Raw genomic sequence first — 25811 nt, 5'->3', positions numbered from 1 at the left:
CAATGTTATAATACGGACTAAGTATTTCGTTTGGAAATGGTGAACTGGCTCTTTATTTGTATTTTATGATTCAATAATATTGTTTTATTTGTTAAGCGGTATTTTAGGAAGAATTTTCACCAATAAAACAATTATCTCTTGTGATTTTTTTTAATTTCTTCCGTGAAAAGTGTGGGGGGGATGTTTGTACAGGCCAACCCCCCCTCCTCGAAAAGTGTGGGGATCTATTCCCCCACCCCCCGGGATTGACACCAGTGATAATAGATCATTAAAGCGATTGTGAATCAATTAGAACTGGGAAATATTGGTGCATGAAAGTTTGTCAACCCCGGCTGTTTCCGCTAGAAAAAAATCATCATGAACCTCCGATAATTATCAATCTATTCATTATGAAAAAGAAATAGTTCTCCTGGCGCTGTCCCTGTGTAAACATTAGCTGTCAAATAATAGCAAAATTTAACAAAACATTTCCCTTGTTCTCTCACCGAGCTTATACAATTTACATCAATATTCGGAATTTCGAAAAACGAGTTATATCGTGAGATTTTTGGCGCGCTGATCGAACTGTGCTCGTAGAGCGCGCAACTGCAACTATAATCACAGATTCTACCTATATCGAATCAGTTCTTTGATTCAAACGACACCAGTGGTATACCATTCGCCGCTCCCGGTTGGCATCGGTCGTCATCTATTTGATTTCAGGGATTTGATTTCAGGGAATAACCATGGACTCGTATTTGGGGCTCGTTTTATTGTCTTCTATTAACAATATCTGAGGATATTTTCCGAGTTGGCCTATAAAATAACCCATGCACTTCCAGTCTCATTTATGTAGAGCAGTTTAACAGGAAGAGATGACAGCATTGATCTACTAGGTTTACTCTTTATTTGCAGAGCGCAACCACCCTTTTTGTCTGTTTGTGTCCATTCTTATTTGTTTTCAAGTTCTTCTTTTGTCTGGATCCGACTGAAAACTCTTTGCCAAACAATTTCTTTTGCATGCAGTTATTTAGAGCATATGCACACGATCTGTATACCGAGTCTATATTTTACGTAGAATATAACCATCCTTACAAGCGCAAAATATACCTGCAATTAACAGCAATCGGTATCATGCATGCCGAGGCCAGAGACAATAGAGTTTTGGAAGACATTTAATGGACAAACAAGTCGATGAAAGTGTTTTCATGTAATTGTTCTTCCCAACTTTTTTTTATTCATGTTATCCTTTATTCAGTTGTGAAATCAATGATTTGGTAAAGGATGATTTAAAACACTCTGTATGATAAAAGAACACTTTACTTCATTTTAATTTCTGCGCAGTGACACTTTTAGATCTTCCACAATATAGATCTATCCATTCGGAAACTTCACCTTGCAGTCCATTTGTGGATCATTGATCTTGGAATTTCAATTGTTCCAAGAACTATTTTTTTTAAAGCCGTACGCCTCCATTTCTTTTTTCAATATATATGACTGGCACAAGGATATTTCGTATGTTTCTTGGATTCCGTCGGAACTAACACGAAAAAAAAATAACAATGGGAAGTGCAGGACGTCTCATCTTCTTTGCTCTCCTCTACATTCTGTACATTTGTCTCGGGGCCGGGGTGTTCATGGCCCTGGAGAAGCCGTATGAGCAGAAACTGGCTGAAGACATCATCCGCAGGAGAGACAGGTTCCTCGATGCCCACAACGAGTGCATGACTTCCGAGGAGCTCGACCAGTTCGTCAACGACATCGAGGAGGCGTTCCAGTTCGGCGTCACCTACGCGGTCGCCGTCAACTCAACGGCCAACACCATGTGGGATTTCGGAGGATCGTTTTTCTTTACCACAACACTTCTGACAACCATAGGTGAGTTTAAAACATTGCTTCATCTACTAAAAAGGTAGAAAACCTGGGTCTTGCAATGTTGTTTGTTTTTTATTAAGGTTGTACACTGTTAAAAAAAACCTGATTTTACAGAAAAATAAAAGAAGATTTTGCAGAAAGCAATACCAGAATCATTCTTTAAATTCATGAAACAGGAATTTTTCTGCAATTTAACAGAACAGGTCTGTTAGAAAAAGGGGAAAAGAGTGTTTTATTTAAGGAAATTTGTAAGATTACACACACCAAATACCAATTTCCTGTAAGATTACGCAATCTGGTAAGATTACAGGTGTTCTCGAGACTCTGCTGCAGGAACTTCTTTTAGTTAAGGATAAATTTTCTAACAGTGTAAGAAAGGGGAAAGTTTCAAATAATATCGGGGAAATCTTAATATTGAATTAGGTGAAGCTTTCATCTTCGGCACTGTCCCCTCCCTAACTTTCAAAGCGTTCCGCGAACACAGACGACCTGATGATCATCTTTCTCTTCGTTGAAAACTAACAAACACTAAATTTATGGGTTCCGTTGTTAATATGCGTGATTTCATTTAAAGGATACTGCACAACTCTAAAGTGGGAGGCTAAAATATTAATAGATTTTCTCTAACTTTTGAGACTGTCTTAACTTATTTAGTGTATAGGATCGTTCGTTATGCGAGATTTTCAACAACAAAAATATGTGGTTATGTAATAAGCAGAGCTGATGGTTCATAACCTACAACAAAGGTCCATGGACCAATTAATAAAAGTTTAGCTCACATTTCGGTATAGAACTATAATATAAATGAGACTGTTTTCCACGAAACCATTGTCCGTGTAAGTCTTGCATAATACATACTGAGCTAAACTTGTATTCATTGGTCCTCATGGAACCATCATCTCTGCTTATTACATAATTACATAACGAAAGATTGCGCCTATACACTAAATAAGTAGACAGTCTCAAAAGTTAGTGAAAAATATCTTCGATATTTTACCCATTACGAGATAATCCCACTTTAGAGTTGTGCAGTATCTTTATATAAAATGAAATGAAACTTTTTTAGACTTAACTTATTTAGTGTATAGGCACATTGGCACAATCTTTCGTTATGTAATTATGTAAGCAGAGCTGATGGTTCCATGAGGACCAATGAATAAAATTTTAGCTCATCATGTATTATGCAAGACTTACACAGACAATGGTTTCGTGGAAAACAGTCTCATTCTTTTTATAGTTCTATACCGAAATGTGAGCTGAACTTTTAGTTGGTCCTTGGACCTTTATTGTAGGTTACGAACCATCAGCTCTGCTTATCACATATTTTTGTTGTCGATATACTAAATAAGTTAAGACAGTCTCAAAAGTTAGAGAAAAATCTCTTCAATATTTTACCCTATTACGAGATATTCCCACTTCAGAGTTGTGCAGTATATTTTTATGAAATGAAATCACGCATATCAACAACGGAACCCATAAATTCCATGTTTGTCAGTTTTCAACGAAAAGAAAAATAATCATCAGGTCGTCTTTGTTACCATAAACCCTGGTGTTACATTTTAGTACTCGATTGGCAGCCGACTGCTGACGCGTGATACTTTCAACAATAATTCACGCTTTGGGTGATAATAATGAAGCATGAGTAAGAAAAGGGCCAAATAGATCCGTAATAGTTTGATATTGCATGTAGCCGGTGTGTAAAGTTTTCTGCACTTTGAACATGTTGAACCGAAATGAATAATACCAACCATTCTTACCCTGACTGTCTGGTCGTTATAATAATATGCAACATTTATAGCAGCGCTTAATACAAATTTCTAAGCACTGCATACTATTACCCCGGCTGGTAGTGAAACATGAAACAGTTTCCTAAATCAGAGAACTGTGATCAAATTTAACTTATTAATACTAATTTTTCTAGACTATTAGAACTATATAAATTCCTGTAACCATATATATTTGCCGCGAAACTACTATTTACTTTGTAATTTTCCTTCATAGATGTCAAAGGCCAATTCTACCCAATATAAATTTGATCTGAATAAACTGAGAAATATTTTCTAATAGCATTGATTTTTAATCAATAATCAAAGACCACCTGTTTAATGTCTAGATATCAGTTGTGGGTTGGTTTAATTGGAGGTGCATATCTTAGTTGCGTTTTGTTTCTTTAATATTTGTTTTGAATAAATTAAGACTACTTTTTCCTCCCATGAGGTAATTTAATTGAAAACTGAGCGGTTAGAAACATCTGTATTAAGCGCCTACAAATGTTATTACTATTATTATTGTTATTACTATTATCAATATTATTATTACTAATCAAAGTCATATGTAAAACAAGACATTTACTAAATATTTTCATCTCGTACAGTGCTGATATCCAACTGGAAGAGCCGAAGAAAATACACACTCATTCTTGTTTTCGTTTTTAACTATCAGGCAGTTCAGACATTTTCATTTTTTGTATATTGAAAAAAAAATCTGATCTAACCTGATTCAATATATAGGATTCATAGTATCATCTACCTTTTTTTGAGCAAAATGACAATACCTTAATTCCTTCTTGATGCAAATTCTTTCTGGATTAAGACATTATTTAATCAATCCCTTCTGAATAGGTTTGTTTTAAGCGTGTCATTGTCATCAAATATAAAACTTCACAAAAGTAGGGAAATGTTCGATATTTTTATCAACCGCATTTTACATTTTTTTAAATATTTTTTTAATATAAGATGATAAATGTAATAACATGAAAAGTTTCCATTCTTAGTTGCATAAACTAAATTCAATGTTCTATTTAGATGCATTTACTTGAATGTAATAGGCGTAAGTAAAAGTTTGTTTAACAATGAATATAATTGCCAATATATATTTCAGCTCTGGAAACATAATGAGTAGAAATTGTGAATTTCAAACAGCGTCACTTGAGCATGTTAAGAATGCATTATTACCGGTTCTCATGATGGAAATTAAGTCAATCTACATGTTTATTCAATACATTAAAAGAAGTTGTTTACAAAAGTACTTTCGTAATGTATAAAACCTTTACCAACGCACGTGCAAAGGAATAATGCGAATAGGCTCTCTACGTAATTACTTGCGTTACACGATGCACTTTCCGTGCTATAGGGAACTGAAATCGTGATATAGTTTGCATAATATTTACACTTTTCCCCACGATACTATTTCTAATAAGAGTACTATAAGTTCATAACGACCTTAAATCTTCCCATCCCCACCCTGTCTTCGTTAACATACATTGCCTGTTTCCATAGAAACCAGTAATGAGGCAAATAACTTACCCGATGGTTAATTTCTAGATGAAATATGGCGAAGGATATTACGTAACTTCATAATCATGCATTGTATACTCAAATCGAGGATGAGTGGACAGTTGGTGTTAATTGGATGCAGATAGTCTTAAGAGATGTCCGTGAATTGCTCGAAGATAATGCCCTACTTGGCGTGTACGAATGAAACAGAGCACGAATCTAGTCTCATTTGACTAGCACTATTCACTCAATCACTTCCATACACAAAATACACCAATACTCTACCTTTATCAAAATATAACCACACAAGAATTTAGAACAATGATTTCAGAGACCCATTCCAGTAAATGGACGTGCCTGTCACCACAAACCAGGTTATTCTCTTAACCACATTTACAGAAATAACAAATTCTGCTTCGTTAGAGCAGTATATTTCTAAATTCATAGAAGCCTTCAAGTTTTTGGAAGGGATTTTACATGAAGGTATACAGATTGCACTAAAATTTCCGAAATTACATTCTGCAAGAGAAAATAAATTGCGTCAGGCTAAATGCTTTCCGCGCCAATAAATTATTTTCAAAGCACACACCTTAATACCATATGGTTCTTTTTAATGTTTTTGGAGGCCTTATTAATGAGAAATTGTTTTCAAAACAAATATTGATGAAGTATTATTATGACGTTAGGCGACTGACAGCGTGCTGGCTTATAATAGATATGGTACAATATTATATGCCAAGTTTAATTAACGCATGGATTATTGTACATCTTTTCTTTGCCACGCTGTTTTCTCCAATCAGATCATTATTATTGATTTTTGCTGTCGCTTACCATAAACTATCCATCATCCTTGTAAAAGTTTTCTCTCTCTCTCTCCCTTAGTGGCTCTGGTTATCTCTCGAACTCTCACACGCATACATACCTCCTCACTCACCCACGCACATCCTCCTCACACTGCGTCCCACCCTGTCGCAGGTATAAATTATATAGGCCTATATTAGCACTTCATTCTTTAGAGTGTACATACACACACACCCTCACACACACACACACACACACCGAATTCACAATCCTTTTCGCTCTCCCACATAGCACATCCACAGTCCTCTTATTTTCTCCCTGCACACTAATACAAAAGACTACATGTATAATACAGGCACATAGTCAACTCACAAACTCACCGTTATTATGATCTTGCTCCCCATTTCTCCCCAACGCCACCATGCGAAACCCACACACCCACTCGTAGCTTCATCCACCCTTACACCTACACACCCACCCACATACACACCCACGCACAGTCTCTTTCTCTTTCTTTCCTTCTTCACACTCGACACCTTCCACACACGCACCCACAGCCTAAACACACTTTTCCCCCAGCAGGTTCATGATTAATTTATCATCACAACACACACCCTTACACACACCCACAAAACTTCGCTCGCTCTTATTCCGTATCTTCAAGACCTCGTGATTTTTTTCTGCCTTATCTCTTTGATAAGCCTTTGGACGTAAAAGGAAACACATACCAAGAAAATATTAATATAAACAGTGTCACTCACATGCAAAATAGGGGTAAACCGGATCATAATTATGGACGACGCTTTATTGTCTTCACATCTTCGCTGCTACACTGGACAATGCTGGAGCTGTCTCTATACTACCTGTCAATAATGATGCTAAATCCTTGATGATGTATTAATCATGAACTTGTATCGCTTTAGCAAGCAAGCTGTTCAAACACGAAAGGAATTGTTTTGAGACATTAAAAGTGTTAAATGAACTCTGTTACAGTGATATTTCCCAAGCATCCCCATTAACATCTACATCTCTCACGCACTCGTCCACGTGCGCGTACACCTAGTCATACATTGAATTAAAACACAGGTTCACTCTTAAAAAGGATTGGTCATTTTTACCAATTTTATCGGTCGGACACATATCAATCAAAATTTTGGTCGATTTAAACCAATAATTTGGTTGCTTTTGACCAATTTTATCGGTCGGACACATAATTATTAACCAACAGATTGGTCATTTTGACCAATCCTTTTTTAGAGTGTTGTATCAGTGACTGGCATGTACATCAAAAATCTGATATGTAAAATAGAGAATCTGGTTAAATTAAATCAAGCTTTATCAGATAAAAAAAAACCTAGTGGAGAAAGCAAAGTGCTTCATAATGTGCCCTTCAGTGTGTTCACAGTGTGGAACACGATGTGATATCATTTGCACACCTTTAAATTTGAGCATTTCAACAGTGCGAATCGTTTTTTTTTTCCAGTGGTTTTTCAACCTAACTCCATTATGTCGAAACACTTAGAAAACCTACACTGTGGAGGTGCCCACTGTGTTTGATTACCTCCATAGTATTTTATTTGTGCAATTTGACAGTGCTAATCATTTTTTTTTTTTCTATATTCCACTTGACTCCATTATGCCAACATACTGTGAACATCCATATTGTTGAGGTGCCTACGGTATTTGATTAGCTCCACAGTATCTAATTTGGGCATTTTAATAGTTCAAATAATTTTTTCTATATTCCACCTGACTCCATCATGTCAAAACACTTAGAATACTTACACTGTGGAAGTGCCCACTGTGTTTGATTACCTCCATAGTATTTTATTTGGGCAATTTGACAGTGCTAATGATTTTTTTTTCTATATTCCACTTGACTTCGTTATGCCAACACACTGTGAACACCATTAGTATACATCTCTGTGGAACACCCACACTGTGGAGGTGCGCACTGTGTTTAATTTAATATCTCTGCTGTAGTTTAATCTGGGCATTTAAGCAGAATGAATCATCTTTCTTATATTCCACTTATGTCAACACACTGTGAAGACCCACAATGTAGAGGTGTCCATAGTGTCCGATTGTCTCCACACCGTTTAACCTAACATGTCAATCTTTACATATTCCACGATGTAAATATTTTGTCTGTTTAAATTCTCCAAATCCTACAGTCTCCTGATAGAATTACAAAGAGTCTGTTCCTGAAATCCGTCTCCTCAGACCATGTCGGTTTTGAGCACAGTGAGCTGTAACGTTGGTTGTAAGATACCTTTGACAATATAGATTCATTTCATAATTCAGGTGTCATTTATTATTCACATACAGAACAGGTGGACTTCTAATCCACCCTGCCAATGCAACTGTAAAGATTGCATGACTATCTTATAAAACAGACTTTAAAACATGTTCTTCAATATCGATAAATGAAAATACTTTTTTTCTATTCATTGGGATAAGGCCATTTTCTGTTTACACAATAGCATAAAATATAATATGAATCATGCATAAAATTTTTGTCATTTCTGATCTTAAACAAACACTTTGTTTCCTTAGAAAATCAGTGGATCTGGTAAGGAGAAGATCTGTTGACAAGCTTGTCTTAGGCCCCTTTCGATAAAAACATACTTTCATCAAATTTCATTTTTTCTTAAATGAGTATTGGCATTGATTATTTTCATGTTATTGATCCATTTTGAATGATAATAAGAATCTTCATGATTATGTTCTGAGGACTTACTGTTCCTATAGATGACCTATAGACATGGTAGAAGTATCATTTTCTCTTTTTCATGAAAAAAATCGGTCAACATACATGTACCTGTGCACCTTGCTCTGCACACTCCCCTACCCCATTTTTTAAAGTAAAAGTTTGAAGATTTGCGTAATTTTTCAGTGAGGATAATTTGATGAGGTGTTTTTTTCAATCGACCCCAAAATCTTTATTTTACTAATCTTCAATCTTTTGTGCCAATCAATCCACCATGGCATTCTTCGCAACTAGTCACTGAATCGTTTGAAAATCCATCCCTTTCAAATCAGTTAACCTCGTACATTATTTGTCTGTACATTATTTTCAGAGTTCCCATTTTTGTAAAAGTCACGAAACAGCACGAAAGAAAGTAAAATTATTTTATTTCGTTATTTCTTTTTAAATATTTGAGTTACATAAAAAAAATCATTTACGTCCCTTGAACATTCCTTATAAAATATTATATTTGTTTTTTTTAAATCTACATTTAGCAAGTTGATCCTTACTTTGACATTTCAAATTGTTTAATTAGATACGTATCCCGTTCATGGTAACAAAAAGTGCTTAAAATGTCAAACTTCAGGTCAGAATGTCAGAAGTTGTGCTGAAAGTAGGATTCTATGATATAAACAGGCTGTTCCCGGTTTAGGGAATGTTGCCAATGCAAAAGGAACTGCTATTGGAAAGTCAAAGTCCGATCTCACTGAAAGTCGCCCCAATTTAATCTGAAACCCCCAGCATATAATGGATAATAATAAGAAAGTTTGGTAAAATTTCTCGGGTGAGTGCAGCGAACAGTAGTCTGATGCCGTGAAATCTTCTTTTGGAATTTTTGATCAAATTCACTTTTCCCAAGACAGCATCGATATAAAAGATGTTTCCCAATAATTATATATATTAATTCACTTAAACTATGACTAAGCATTTCAACATAATTCATGTAAACTAAGGTCACTCCTCGCGCTCACATTTTTTGAACTTAGGATTGATTAGATACTTCAAGTTCTTACTAAAAATAGAGCTAAAATTACTTTGATTTTACTTTACAATACCACTCCACGAACATGACCATGTTTTTTGCTCTCGATCAGCCGCCGAAGAAGAGGATGAAATCCACCTCTCCCCAATATCCCCGATTCATACCGTACCACATCAACATTTCGTCCAAAGGGCCTGGTTTGATCTTGTCACCACTTATATTATTGATCAAATACATTATAGTCCAAAAGTGCGAAATTATTCACAGCGAGGGGATATTTAAGTAACCAAGGCTGATCACACTATGTAAGAGTACATCCGGATCAAGGCAAGTATACTTCTGATGTCAAGAGGAAATGGGACCGGAATACTAGCTGGAATACTAATCAAGAATGATTCTAGTAATCTTAGATTTGTATAAAGAGTACCAATATGCTCGCGGTCTTTTTATTGATATTAGTTATATTCAGACCTGTAATAATGGCAACAACAACAACAATAATAATGATCATCATCAAAATGATAATTGGCTAAAAGCGCACAGGTCCATCTTGGGGTGGTCTTAGCGCTTCAAGTTCATAGTTGATAATGTTGATGATTCTGATTCACTGGGTAATAAAATAGAATGCTGGTAGTAGATTGTTTAGTCTGAAGACACATTCTGATTATTTTTAACCAACGAGAGGGTCTTGAAAAAAAGATCCAGCTTGATAAATCAAGGGTAGCATTATAATAGCCACTTGCTGTGCTATATAGTCTAGCAACACTGCGTCATCCTGTATTGGTTCCAACATGGTACCACTCTGTCCACGTACATCAGTAATACGTGTGTGCGTGAATGTGGGTGCCTGGATTGTGGGTGTTTATGTCATTTCATTTCATTTATTTTTTCCATTTCCAACAATCATTTACATTTACAATAGTTTTGTTACATACATCTTGATATAATTATAATCAATAAAACAAAGAAACTTATTATGTATAATACTCAAGACAGGTCGGAAACGGAGGAGGCTGCTAAAAAGCGAAGCTTGTAGGATGCAGCCTCCTATAACATACGTATGAAGAATATAAACAAAACACAAACACAACATGGTAGAAATTTGAACGTAAAACTATCTGAATGAATAGTTTAAAAGAATAAAAAGAAAGAAATAGAAATGAGAGAAAATAGTAAGATCAGTGGTCTCCAGATTCTTGCCCCAACACTCACAGCGAATTTACGGATCAACAGGAAAACGAAAAATATCATATTTCACAGCTCGTAGTGCTGAGTATATATGAAAAATATAATGTATGAGTGATGAAGAGTTAAAAAAAACTAACGAGTATCTTGGAGAAACTTTTTCAACTTAAATTTAAAAGAATTTAGGCTTGGGGAATCTTTGATAGTATTATCAAGAGTGCCCCAAAGTCGAGGGCCTTCGAAAGTGAAGATGGATTTGGCAAGAATTGTCCGGGGTAGAGGAAAATGAAATTCCTCGGATTGACGTGTAGGATATTTATGAATAGTTTTGTTTTTATTAAATGAAGAATCAAAGATTGATGGTAGCATATTATTATTTAATTGATACATAAATTGACCCAAGTTATATTGATATAATGTTTTTACTTTTAAGATTTTATTTTCAATAAACAATTGGTCTGTGTGGGATCTCCAGGACATATTAAAAATAACGCGCAATGCCTTTTTCTGTAAAAGTAATATTCGTTCTAGATATGATGTATGTGTATTTCCCCAGACAATTATCCCGTAGTTTAGATAGGGTAAAATTAATGTTGAATAAAGCATTTTTAGGGAGGAAATTGGAAGAAAAAACTTGACCTTATTTATAACACCAATATTGCGTGAAATTGTACGGCATATAAAATCAATGTGTGTTTTCCAAGATAAATTGTTGTCTACTATCAGACCTAAAAATTTTGTTGTAGTGACCACTTCAATGTCAGCGTTGTCCAATTTAATATCGTATGGTAATTTATCTAAAGAATTGCTGAAAAGCATACATTTCGTTTTTTTACATTGATTGACAATTTATTAGATCTTATCCATTGTACTAGCTTCTCCAGTTCAATGTTCAATATATTGACTAAAATATCGGGATTAGGATGAGAATAAAGTACATTTGAATCATCTGCAAAAAGAATATAAGATAACATAGTCGAAGAATTGTGAATGTCATTTATATAGATCGAAAATAAAAGTGGGCCCAGTATGCTGCCTTGAGGAACACCCCAATTAACCTTTAGTGGAGAAGAATTTTGTTCGTTTATGTTAACAAACTGTTTACGGTTTATTAGGTAATTCCTGAACCACTCCAAGGCCTTTCCTCGGATTCCGTAATTTTCAAGTTTGTATAGTAGTATTTCATGATTTATAGTGTCAAAGGCCTTGGAGAGGTCCAGAAAAACACCTACTGTATGTTCAAAGTTATCAATAGCTTTTGTGATTTTTTCAACAAATGAAAGAGTGGCATGAGAAGTACTATGCTTTTGGCGGAATCCAAATTGAAAATCAGAAATTATGTTATATTTATTCAAAAATTCTAATAGTCTTGTATATATCACTCTTTCTAGAATCTTTGATAGAGTAGGCAATAAAGATATCGGTCTATAGTTACATACATTATTCTTATCTCCTTTTTTGTACACTGGTATTACCTTAGATATTTTCATATTGTCGGGCACGACGCCATTAATTAAGGATAGATTAAATATGTGTACTAAAGGATCAACAATATATTCAATGACATTTTTTAATAAAATATTATCAATACCATCATGACCACAACTCTTTTTGTTTTTTAAGTTATTCACTGTATCTATTATTTCATTCCTATGTACTGGTATTAAAAAAAGAGAATTAGGATTTGGTCGGTGAGTGAAATCGGTAAATTTCTTTTGTGTTAATGGTATATTGTCGGCTAGATTTTTTCCGATCTGTGAAAAATATTGATTGAATATGTCAGCTATCCGGGCAGAATCATGAATTTCGATATCATTGTGTTTTATTGTTTTTATGTTCGATTTTACGCTATACTTATTCAAGGCATTGTTTATAGTTTGCCATGTTTTTCTTATATCATGCTTGAAATGAATTAATTGGTTTGTGAAGTATTTTCGTTTTTCGCTGCGCAAAATTTTTGTGAGGGTATTTTTATACATGGTGTATTTGCGATGCGACTTCTCTGAACGATTTATTTTGTCGGCATAGTATAAGTTGTTTTTACGATTTATTGACCGTAATATTGATTTCGATATCCAAGGAAGTCTTGGACTCTTTTTATAATTGTAGCATTTATTGACTAGTGGTACGTGTCTATCTAAGTGTGTGGTTAAATTTTTAATGAATATATTATATGCAGTATTGGTATCTTGCGAACCGAACACCTCAGACCAGTCGGTGTCTTCTAGACCTTCTTTCAACCTCGCTATATTATTTGGCGTTACTTTTCGGAACTTATGCTGCGGGGAATGATTTTTTGTTAACCTAAACGGGACTCTTGAAAATATCGGAAAATGGTCTGAGATATCAGATAAAATAATTCCCGACTCGGGTAAAGGAGTAACATTACAAAAAATATTATCAATAAGGGTTGCAGATTGGTTAGTAACCCGGGTTGGTTTTGTAATTAATGGTAAAAAAGATGAGGATATCATTATGTCCAAAAATTCTTGTGAGGCATTATGGTTAGTATTAGATATGTCTATGTTGAAATCTCCTGCTATATAACAATCTTTATTTATAAAAACTGGATTTCGTAGAAAATCTTGTAAGTATTCTAAAAAAATATGTGAGTTGGAGTTGGGAGGTCTATAAAATACCGCTATAATAATGTTTTTAGATTTTTGGATTTGAATTTCAATAACGATAGATTCAACAAATTCATTCATTTATGGAATGGTGAAACCTGCGAAATTCATTTATGGAATGGTGAAACCTGCGAAATTCATTTATGGAATGGTGAAACCTGCGAATGTTAATGCAGATGGTTGTTTCCATTTGTTAAGGATATATATATATATAGAGAGAGAGAGAGAGGAATATCGGTTGTTATGAGCTTAGAAAGTCAATATTCCCTAAATTCTTTTACGAGTAGGCTTACACAGTAAAATTAAGAAAGAAATGTTGCAGAAAATAATAGTAGACATAGTATTCTTAGAGTTTTGTCTCTTAAAAGAATCCCTACGGTTTCAATTATGGCCAATATGCACTCTTATTCTAATCCGCTTTTAATCAATTAGATTTTGCCAAATGAAATTAGTTTGCAATCCACTTTTTTGTTATCACAGCTAAAATAAAGACCATTAGCAAATCGAATTATAGTTGAATAAAAATATAGACCTCGCTTGGTATGTATGCTTGCATACGTATATACGGCACTAATAGCAGTATTGGCAAGTGAGCCTCATGCATCGTGCATGGAAAAAGACAACGCTCAGGGACCTGTATAGAAATTATATACATGTATTATAAAAATATTCTTTAAAAATAGCATATATAAGATTGTGTATAGGGCATAGTAATAGTAGTTTTCTGTGCCACTCATAATGATGTTCACAGTGCATAAATACAACGGGTCATAATGCTAACAAGCCCGTGAAAGAGTTGACTTTAGCTACCATTGTACAAGACACTGTGTAAAATGTCCATAAAATTATTGTTTACTTTTTTCCCTTAAAATTCATGTAGCACAATTTTATCATACAGAATTGAATACAGCTTACACTCTGGTGGAAACCGGTCCACATAGAGGACCACACCAATTATTTTACTCCGGTGTTAAATTGACAAACACATATAGGTGTTATTATAACACCTTTGGTTGTTACAATTACACTCTTTGGTGTTATGTTCATTCTCTAGGGTGTAATTTTAACACCTCAGGGTATGGTCCTCTATAGATATCAACTGGTGTCAGTTTTAACACCACAGTTTTTACAGTGAAATGATCGCTCCTCTACATTTTCAATGGTCCCTGGTGCAAATCACAACGATAATTTTTGGTACTGTTGGAACTGGTTGTTGGTATACTGAGCTAATACAATCGACACAAGAAACATGAATAAAATTATGCAATTCGAGCGGTCTATCTCGCGTGATGAGCTATCACTCTAAAAACACTGATCAAAATTTTACCCAATATTGGGAAGAAAGGGAACGTGCCTTTTTGGTGTTTGGTGCATGGAAGCGCCGTGGTGTAATGGTTCTGACTCTCGCCTTGCAATCAGAGGGTCGTGTGTTCGAATCCCACCATGGCCTAGCGTCCTTTGGCAAGGCGTCAATCCACAATTTGCCACTCTCTACGCAGGTGCTAAATGGGTACATGGTATAGGATGCGAAAGTCTATGTAATATGCCTAGCAATTGAGTCCTGGAACTCTTGTTGGAATGCTCTCGAGGGAGTGGAGAAGGTGCATACATTGTATGCGGGCATGCAAGGATCCGATGACCGGGGTAATAATATAATCTGTAAAGCGCTGAGAGACGTTGTTCCGATGTGTTAAGCGCTATATAAATGCGGAATATTATTATTATTATTGTTTGTTGGGTATTTTTTTACCCCATATTGGGCTATTTCAACGCACGACGAAGCATTGCGTAAAATTTACAATTTACCCAACCAACATGCATGTTCCCATTTTACCCAATATTGGGTAAACCTTTTGTTAGAGTGAAACGTATTCATTTATTCATTTACCTGTCAAAATATTTTACTATCATCAAATTCTTTGTTATGATACATGCTATTAAAGTCAACCGAAGTCGATCCAAATACTAAATGGATTTGAACTTATTCATATCATGAATATATTTGATGATTATAAAGGTTTCTTGAATTATTGAGCAAATACAATGATAAAAAAATTTGTTTATTCTATTCTTCTGATAATGTCTGTGTTTTTTTTTATTTATTAATGTACTAAGGTCCTTGAACGCGTTGAATAAGCCAGGTCGTAGTTCCTTTCTGCTCATGATCAAAAGATTCTACGCATGATCAGAAGAAGGTCATTTGTACTAAAGTGACACGGTGCTTTAAAATCTAATGAGATAAGCACCAACTCTGATGTCTTGATCGTTCATATATTCTTTTGAATTGTCGTTTTCATTTACATCCACAAAAAATAACAATGCTTCCACGAACGACTGGTATTTCACAGTTTGTCAAATTGTGCAACATGCTAAGATATGCATTCAAAGTAGGAATGCAACAAATACCTTCATTAAGTGTTCATTGGTGTGCTATTCTAGTCACCTGGTCATCTATTCAATTTCTTCATCCTGCTATGTAAGGCAAGCTTACGTAATATCTTGCTTTGAAATCTGCCTGTCATGATGAAAGAAATGGAAGGTCATTTGACCAAAATTACCCATGAAGTAACTACGAACTGGTCTATAGTCTGTTTTCTTCTTGATTTCATTGCCCGTTAAAATGGATTCACGCAAATATGGTAATCAAAGTCTGAATATATTCTAATAAGTAATTAATTAGTAGAGCACTGAAAGATCCTTTATAACAAACAAACAACTTGAACCCCTCGAAAAACAAACAAACAAATAGCAGAACTCCGGGGGGGGGGGTTCTTGATTATGCATGAAAAAGCAAGGAAGCATGGGTATATTGTCCTGCCTGGTGGGCAGAGAACGTTGCATGAATGCGGCGGGGGGGGGGGTGTTAAATAAGGGAACGAACTTTTAAGTCGGAATGCATCATATGTAATTAACTTACAGTCACACCAACAGAATCAATAATTCTAAACCGATAGATGGTATGTCGTTAGAAATAATGTAATATCATCAATCGATTTTACGGATGTAACTGACCTTTCCCCTTGTATCAAAATGTTTTCCGTTCTTGGCATTTCTGATGATAGAATAGCTATATAATCAAGGAAATTTACTGGTCATTATGCGAACCTTAGAAATTATTTAAAGGACAAGTCCACCCCAACAAAAACTTGATTTGAATAAAAAGAGAAAAATTCAACAAGCACAACACTGAAAATTTCATCAAAATCGGATATGAAATAAGAAAGTTATGGCATTTTAAAGTTTCGCTTATTTTCAACAAAATAGTTATATGAACGAGCAAGTTACATCCGAATGAGAGAGTTGATGACATCACTCACTCACTATTTCTTTTGTATTTTATTACATGAAATATGAAATATTTTTATTTTCTCATCATTGTCATGTAAAATGAAGTTTCATTCCTCCCTAAACACGTGGAATTCCATTATTTTAACATTTTGTGCTTCAGGCAAGGAGGTCCTAATTGTCAAATTCGTAAAAATTAAAGTATTGTATAATTCAAACAATAAAAAACAAAAGAAATAGCGAGTTAGTGACATCATCGACTCTCTCATTTGGGTGTAACTGGCTCGTTCATATATCTATTTTGTTGAAAATAAGCGAAACTTTGAAATGTCATGACTTTCTTATTTTACATCCGATTTTGATGAAATTTTCAGCATTGTGCTTGTCTGATTTTTCTCTATTGATTCAAATCACATTTTTCTGAGGTGGACTTGACCTTTAATGTTCAATGACCTGTATTTGACTTGGAATGCACATAGGAACGAGGAAATAGAAAAAAATTACAAATTGTTTAAGACAAAAGTTAATTTAATAATCAGTATCATCCGCTCCGATAAATCATCTCTTTTCAAATTTTGTAGGGGATATATTCACTTTAAACAATATCGTTTAAAAGTGCTCCATGAAGGTAATTACGTGTCCAACCAGCATTGGGCATTTCTTTTGGGCACTTTATGTTTCCAGTGTGATGAAATTTTGTTCCCACTCTAAAGTAATTGATGCTTGTTTTTAACCTTACTGGACAATATGCTTCCCGCATTGGGTAAAATACTGCCCCAAATTGGGATGACACAATAACCCTCGTGGTGGAAATTTTTTTTACCCATTTATGTTTTACAGTGAAGGGGGAATTTGGTATGTTCGGTCGTTTATGCTATAACTATGTCTTGGTCCCCTTAAACGTAACGCACAATTTTTATCTCTAGATGGTTTATATTTCCTCTTCATCACAATGAATTCAAATAAAGAAAAACATGTTTATCACTTAATCATTACTATCTGTGCGATGCAGGTATTAGGCAGTTATCGCAACACAGCGCACGACGGATTTTTGAACATATAAAATGTATTGTCAAACGCCCTTCATGACAAAACACAACCAAGAAGTCTTTGTCGAAAAATTTATGAATCAAAAGAGCAGTTTCGTCTCTGACTTTGGAAACACGACATGATTGCAAGTTTTCGTCAGCTCCGAAACTTAGGACGAAACTGCGGACCCGTGTCACCAATTATCGACAAAGACCTCCCAGCTGTTCTTTGTCATTTGGCGGGCATTATCAATAAATTTAGTGTGTTCTTCATCCCGTCCTACGCCACATAGAGAAAACTCCCTATTATCATTTGACGAGTATTCGGTTAATGCCCTGGAGCTTGAGAATTTAGAATTCATCGACGGGAAGGCAAATTTAATTACATAATTCTCTTTTCCCTGGTAATGAAATTATCGGTTGTAATTAAATGGCGGGATGCATTTACTAAAATGATTTGTGCATTCACAGACCAAGGGCATCATCGTTCTCTTCAATCAACATTCGTTAGACTGAATTGTCTAACGAGAATATCGTTGTTAAACAAGCAGGAGGCCGCTAACACTCCTTTACACAGACCTGATGCCTTATGGATTTTATTATTTATTTATTATATTAAAATTCCGATCTCTAACTTGCATTTCGAATATATTTATTGAACTCGGTGAGGTACAAATAATTACGGAAAGTGGCACAGAGTTGCTTGTGTCACAACGTTTCAGATCAAGAAAAATCATCTTATACTTGGAATGTATTTGTGGAATTAATTACACAGTTAAAGAGAAATAAGACATTAATGATAAAAAAATACATATTACTCGAAAGAATATTTCATAGATAGTTGGATAAATGAATTTAGCAGTTCAATTCAAGGTTAAGTTAACATTAGTCTCAGCCAAAAGGTAGTGTATACATTGATAGACCCATTATTGGAGCGTCGTGGCCCAGTGGATTAGTCTTCGGACTTTGAAAGAGAGGGTCGTGGGTTCGAATCCCAGCCATGGCGTAATTTCCTTCAGCAAGAAACTGATCCACAGTGTGCTGCACTCAACCCAGGTGAGGTAAATGGGTACCGGTATGAAGTAATTCCTTAAAAAGCTGTGTGCGCTATGAACGCCTAGCTTAGCCGGGTAATATAGGAGCGCCTTGAGCACCTAACAAGGTGGATATGTGCGCAATATAAATACCCTATATGATTATTATTATTTCAAACATTAAAAGCTATGTTTATTTATCATTACTTATCAATAATAAAAACCAACCGAAACAAAAAAGCGCTTATGCGACTCAATCTTGAACATAATTCTTAATTTCTGTATTTTTCTACAGGTTACGGGCATGTGTCACCGCTGACAGTCGATGGTAAACTTTTCTGTCTATTTTTTGCTCTGTTTGGTATTCCTTTTACGTTCTTCTTTCTCGGTACAATCACCTACGCCGTCAGCAAACCGTCGCAGATACTGCTTGACTTCCTAACTGAAAAATTCGGTAAGCCTTCTCAACCCACAGTTATATTGTATACTGACATCTGCCACCTTTCCATTTATTGATATTGATTGTTTGCTCATTTTTTTTTCATTCCGTAACGATACATGATCGTGTTTTAAACTATTTGGTCAATTGTCATTAATATTTTGATCAATAAAGAAGGAAAGAAAAAAAACTATTTGGTAAATATTCATTAAGTTATCTTAACTCGATCTCAGACCTCGCTTTTAACATTCCATCAACTGAGATAAAGACAACCAGTAAGTGCATTATAAAATGAAAGTGTGATTGTTCATCTGAACTCAATTTCAATGTTGACACTATTTCCAATTCGTCTAATGCCAATTCGTCCAATTGTCAACTCGTCTACTACCATTTTAAGAATATGTACCAACTCCCCTTTCAGAGCTCCCTCACGACCTTTATTTTTCAATCTCAATACCCTTAATATATATGATATTCATAAAATTCAGATAGAATCTGTGATGTTTCGTACTATTCATAACATAATTCTTTTAATATATCACGTATGTTTTTAATAAACAGTTCCGTTCATTGTCACAATACTCGCTCAAGTAATAATTTTCATTATCCCAAGGTTAAAACACAAATTCTCCTAAATTCATTAAGACATTATGGCCCACGTATTTGGAATAATCTCCCCGGTGGAATTGAGTACTCAACAAAAAATACGTCATTTAAATCTAAGTTCAAAAGAATGTTTATAAATGAATATGCAAAATAATTTGTTTCATTTCTCCTTGCTTAAATCTCATACATTTACCGCCCCACCCTCCCTGTGTGTGTGCTGGTGTTTGTTGATGCTGTGTGTGCATTTTTTTTCTTTTTATTCAATATTAATGTCATTCAATGTACTGGGAACTACTACTCACAAGTTTTTATAAACTTTTCTGTAGTTTCCAATTTTCTCTGATACTATTTGTCATTCCTGTACATATTGTATATATGTATCATTTTTTTAATGCTGAGAAAATAAATAAATTGAACTGAACTGAACCATTTGGTCTATCATCAGTTCGTCTACTTTGCACTATATGAATGCCTATTATTATTATTATTATTATTATTACTCACCGCATGGTCTATTTCATTTAATTTAATGCCATTACGTCTAATAACCAGTTGGTCCAATACCCATTTGGTCCATATTCCATTTTGTCCAATTAAAGTAAATTGTTCATTGTGCAAAATGAATAAAAAGAAAATGGGTATTAGACGAAGTGGTTATTAGACGAAATGGTAATAGACGGAATGGTGATTAGACGAAGTAATAATTGGACCACATGGTTATTTGGACCAAATGGCTGTTAGACAAAATGTTGATGGACGGAACGGCATTAGACTAAATGAAGGTAGACCATGTGGAGAGTGGGCGAGTTGGCAGTGGACGAATTGGCAATTTACCTTTATACAATGCGTATCAAAAAACATTTTCACTTTGAAAAAGCCCTAGGAATTAAAAGATATACAACATTTTTTTCACATATAATCTTGGGTTTGGGTCTCATCTATCCAATTATATTTTGACAGAATGTTACAATTAAGTGAGCACTGTCCATTTTTGTAAAGCTCGCAGAAAACTGTTTGCGCAGAAATGCTCGTTTTCACGCTGTGTCGAGGAGAAAGGGCGAAATCAAACTTACCCTGCGATACATTTCTCATAATTTCCCTTCCACTTTTAGTCAATAAAACGGATACATTCAAGCATTTTGTAACAATTTCGCCACCGAAATTGAAATTTCAACACTTAGTAAGCACAACCTTTACCCTTTGTGTGCCAGCTGGATCTGGGGACATAACTGAATCTGAACAAAATCAGACATCTCCAGATTTTTTCCACTAAGTTTTTGGATTTACATTTCATTTTTCATTTAATACTTGTTTATCCACACTTTTCACAAGCTTGACTATGATAAACAAAACCAAAATCAAGCCTGAAGCCATTTCATGTAAATCACAGCTCAGTGTAAAACTTTTACTCGCATAACTATTTCAGAATCCTGCGCAAATCATTTTTCACAATAACTTTTCAAAAGTAAGTGGTGCTCAGTCAAGCGGAAATATTTTTCGACAGTTACATCGTCATTTGCTTAAATGGACCTGTACCAATGTTAACATGTGGAAAAATCTTCATGATATTAATGTATAATAAGTGTAATCCTTTTTTTGATACGCACTGTATATTAGTCAGGGTCCCGTTACACAAAGCTTAGCAATCATCGAAGAAGAATATCTTTAAAAAAAAATAAAGTTGATTTCATCAAGGAGCTATAATATAGCTCCATGATTGCATTGACTATACAATGTACAATCAATCGTATGATTAATTGCTAACTTTTGTGTTACGGAACCCATATCTCAGGATTTAAAAAAAATATTTGTGTGTGTGTGCAAAAGTACAAACTTCTGTGAAATGTGTCAAAATGTCAATAGAAAATTGATTGAGAAGTTAGGGTGTCCAGCTAATGTAATTTTTTATGAACAACTCTAGTTATACTCGAGTGTCCCATAATTTTTTTCCCATAGTATTAATTACAGGGATGAAATTATACGTGTAGGACTCCAAAGTCTGCCTGCATATATTAGGTTTTTTTAAGCCGACATGGCCGTAATAATAAGCGCGGTGTAGAAACATATGGCGTTTTCATCAGTTCGTATTAGTTACGCTTGAAAAACCCATAGAATATAATTATACACACATGGGATACATTCGAGTCAATAATATGTATATTTTCTGAATATGCTAGTGTTTCAATGTGAAGGTCGTGGAATCTATAAATCCATAGTCGTTCGAATACTTTTATGATAAACCCAAAGTAAAATCGAAGGAAGCATTTTTTTACTGTTTGGATGAGATATGTTACTATATTACACGGAAGGAACATTTCCCATAACTATGCGTTTCGTGAGCCAAGTAGTCTGCAGTGCAAATCCTTCAATCGAGTTAAGGGTCTGAATATGAAGCCTATAATGATTTGTGTACTGGAGGCCCTCTCGCTCAATCGAAATATATTATATGTTCTAGTCTTTGCATAGAGACCCACTTGTTGATCAAAGTTTCAATCAGGGTCTGTGTCTGCAGACTATGAGCCAAGTGCGTTGTAAAAACGAGTTAATGCAAATAGGAGCAAAGAATAAGGACCACTTCCATTTCAAGCTACATACCATTGCAAAGTCATTGAATGAGCATGATATCCACCTATTAATTTATGTAACAAACAAAAAGGGTTTTATTAAGTTTAGAGCTTCTACAGACTGAGTGGTTGAATGAATATACATACAACAGGGGTTTGAGTGGTCACAAATAAAAAGATCTGAAAAAAGCTGAAGAGTGTTGAAAACGCCTGATATAGAAGGAGCTCCCATCGAATCCCAAATAAGCTGAAATTAAGATGAAAAAAAATCTAAAATCAGCTAAAAATCTGAATTCTCACACCCCTGATACAATCATGGAGCAGTTTTGATTGATTATGCGCTATGTATATTATTATTATTATCATCATCATCATGTACATAATGTTATATATATGGAGAAAGTTATTTACTTGACTGCAGTAGATAGGTAACTACTACAGTCATTTAAATTCCCTGTATTTATGATTATCATAGCGAGACAGACTTTCTAGCTTGGGAAACATAAAAGTAACTGCACTGCGTATCAATTCACCCTTGATTAAATGCTCGATGCTGCATCCACGAAGACTTTCATATAACTAAATATGACCATTTCCCGTTGTTGAAGGTGAATGGCACATGCCATATCATAAAGGGATAAATTCGCTCCTGTGACCAGTAAATTGAATTTTACTCAACTGCAGACACAGATAAACGAGAAATGCGAATGACTAATACACTCATCGAATGATTTATTGCCCACTTTCACCACCATAAACATAAAAATGGGTCATAAAGCAAAGTCACTGCAAAGTTAATGTTAATTTATTATAATGGGTTACCCTTTGACCATCCGCTTCCAGAGTTCTGATTGTAATAAAACAATGATTTCCTAATTATCATCGCATCTATATCAGTGACATTATTAATAATGGCTACAGCATCCTCTTCTGTTTATTGATCTTGCGGGGGCGGGGATGGGGGCGTTGGAAAGATACTCGAAGATCCGACATAGCAATATGAAATGGAGACTCCTGTTTATTTGGAGTCTTGGAGACAATGTTAAATCAAATTAAAAATGACTTTTATGACAATGTGATTGGACACATAAAGGGGGAGGACATGCCCAAAGTGAAGATGTCACCATCAATTTTAGGGGTTCCACCAAAATTGTTGGACAAGCAAAAAAAAGTTATCAACAACAAATTTATCGTCCCCCACTTCATATTTAGGGGGCCCCCGCCCCCGCCCCCCCCCCCGCTTCCGTCGCCTATGGATGTCAGGTTCCCAATATTTCATCCTTCCTCTTTTAATGATACTTTTTTGTGATAGCATACTTTTTAACTATTTTGGCTCCGTATATTTCCATCATATTTAGAGCATCTGTAAACTACCAGTGTAAGAATATTATTCAAACTTAGCTTCAGTCAATACAAAATTTGATTTATTCCTTTTTTGGATCATCGTAGTCATCGCTTTATGAGGATCGTAGCATTAATATATATGCACAAGTATACATTTTAAAGTCAAATAACGTAAGGGATTTTAAATAAGGTTTATCAAGACAAATGTTTTGGAAATATTCTACACACTCTAATAAATAATGGGTGACAGTGCTCCATGAGGGTAATTATGTGTCCAGTCATGTAGGGTCCATGCTGGTCCTACGAACATTGGGCATTTCTTTTGGGCATTTTGATTTATCCATGGTGATGAAAATTTTGACCATTCTGAAGTAGAATTGCTGCTTATATTTTAGCCTTACTGGACTTATGCTTCTCGTATTTGGGTAAAATACAGCCCGAAATTAGTTGGACACATAAATACCCTAGTGGTGGTAAATTTTTACCAATATTTTTTACAGTGCAGAGCAAGAGAAGTAAATTGATATCAGGACACCGTCTTACAAAGAGTTGTAATTTATCTGACCAGCCCCAACTAACTATGGAAAGCCAACAACCCCATCATCTAAAATGCATATGTCTGTTCAGAGTGTTATCTAAATAATTATGATCGAGATATTGTGTACATTCATTCTTGTATCGTTGCCTTGACAACTCAATGTGCTCCTCTGTTTTACGGAGGACAATATGTGCAAATTTTCTGTATTATGAATTATGACATTGATGGTTGAACTTGAACTTAATAGGATCTATCAAAACACTTTTAAGATGGGGCCCTGGGGCCCGTTGCAGAAAGAGTTGCAATCGATCGCAACTCTAAAAATCATGCGCAACTTGATTTTCAACCAATCAACAGCGCGCATTTGGGACTTGCGTTTGATTTTTTGACTTGCGTTTAAACGCAACTCTTTCTGCAACAGGCCCCTGGTGGGTGTTTCATAAAGCTGTTCGTAAGTTAAGAGCGACTTTAAGAACGACTGGTGATCCTTTCTAGTGGCAAATAGTATATTATTGGTGATGTTTTAGCGCGTATGAAAGGTTCACCAGTCGTTCTTAAAGTCGCTCTTAACTTACGAACAGCTTTATGAAACGGCCCCCAGATCTGTACGAAATAATATTAATTATCATCCACCATCTTCATCGGACCAATCTATGGTTCTCCCCCACCCCCCCAAAAAAATATGCCTCAGTTTGTAATTAAGATTAGATAAGATAAGATTTATTTTATTTATACATGGTTAAAAAGCCCAAACAGTTCACAGACTGATTTCCATTGGGGCCGTGTGGAACATACAATCGACAAAGTAAACATTTTAAAATCAGTGTTTAACGAACAATATATATGGAACAAAGGCATCAATGAAAAGTCTGATCAGTTAAAAGTCTGATTTGATGAATGAAAACCCTTTTTTTTCGTTTCATCCCTCACTTATCCCATTCCTCTCCTTTACATTCCTCTGCAGATCATAAAGGATCGGGTGTCGGCGTTCGGGTGTGTCATCTTTTCATCCTCTTCGTCCTCATCCTCGCCCTATTCTTTCTCATTCCTGCCGCCATTTTTACCGCTTTAGAAAAGAGATGGAATTACTTTGAAAGTTTTTACTTCATCTTTGTGTCCCTCACCACCGTGGGCCTGGGAGACTTTGTTCCCGCTACCGCTATCCGTGAAGGGAGCGTCTACGAGAGCACACGATCCATCTACTTTATAAGTGTATCACGTAAGTATAGCCGCCCCATTTTGTCTGTTATGGTAATTTGGTGGATGTATTATTATTATTATCATTAATATGATAACATTAAAATGATAATAATGATTATAATAATAATAACAATAATAATAATGATAATTATAATAATAATGATAATATTAATAAATAATAATTATGATCATAAATAAATGATTATTATTTTTATTATTATCTTCAATAATAATAATCGTTATTATTAATAATATTTATAATAATAATTATTATCACTAGTATTATTATGACTATCATTA

General features: G+C 34.9%; 1 protein-coding gene across 1 annotated transcript in view; it reads left to right on the top strand.

Annotated features, from left to right (window-relative positions):
- Nucleotides 1–583: 583 nt before the first annotated feature.
- LOC121418519 (potassium channel subfamily K member 1-like) overlaps nt 584–25811 on the top strand; it is a 42869-nt gene continuing 17641 nt past the window's right edge. The window contains exons 1-3 of the mRNA XM_041612431.1: nt 584–1857; nt 19116–19274; nt 25276–25530. Of these exons, the coding sequence (XP_041468365.1) occupies nt 1542–1857; nt 19116–19274; nt 25276–25530 (730 nt within the window). The 5' untranslated portion in view covers nt 584–1541. The remainder of the gene's footprint in view (nt 1858–19115; nt 19275–25275; nt 25531–25811) is intronic.

Source organism: Lytechinus variegatus, chromosome 7 (assembly GCF_018143015.1).
Source record: "Lytechinus variegatus isolate NC3 chromosome 7, Lvar_3.0, whole genome shotgun sequence".
Classification (NCBI taxonomy): Eukaryota; Metazoa; Echinodermata; class Echinoidea; order Temnopleuroida; family Toxopneustidae; genus Lytechinus; species Lytechinus variegatus.
This window is presented reverse-complemented; position numbering and strand designations above follow the sequence as displayed.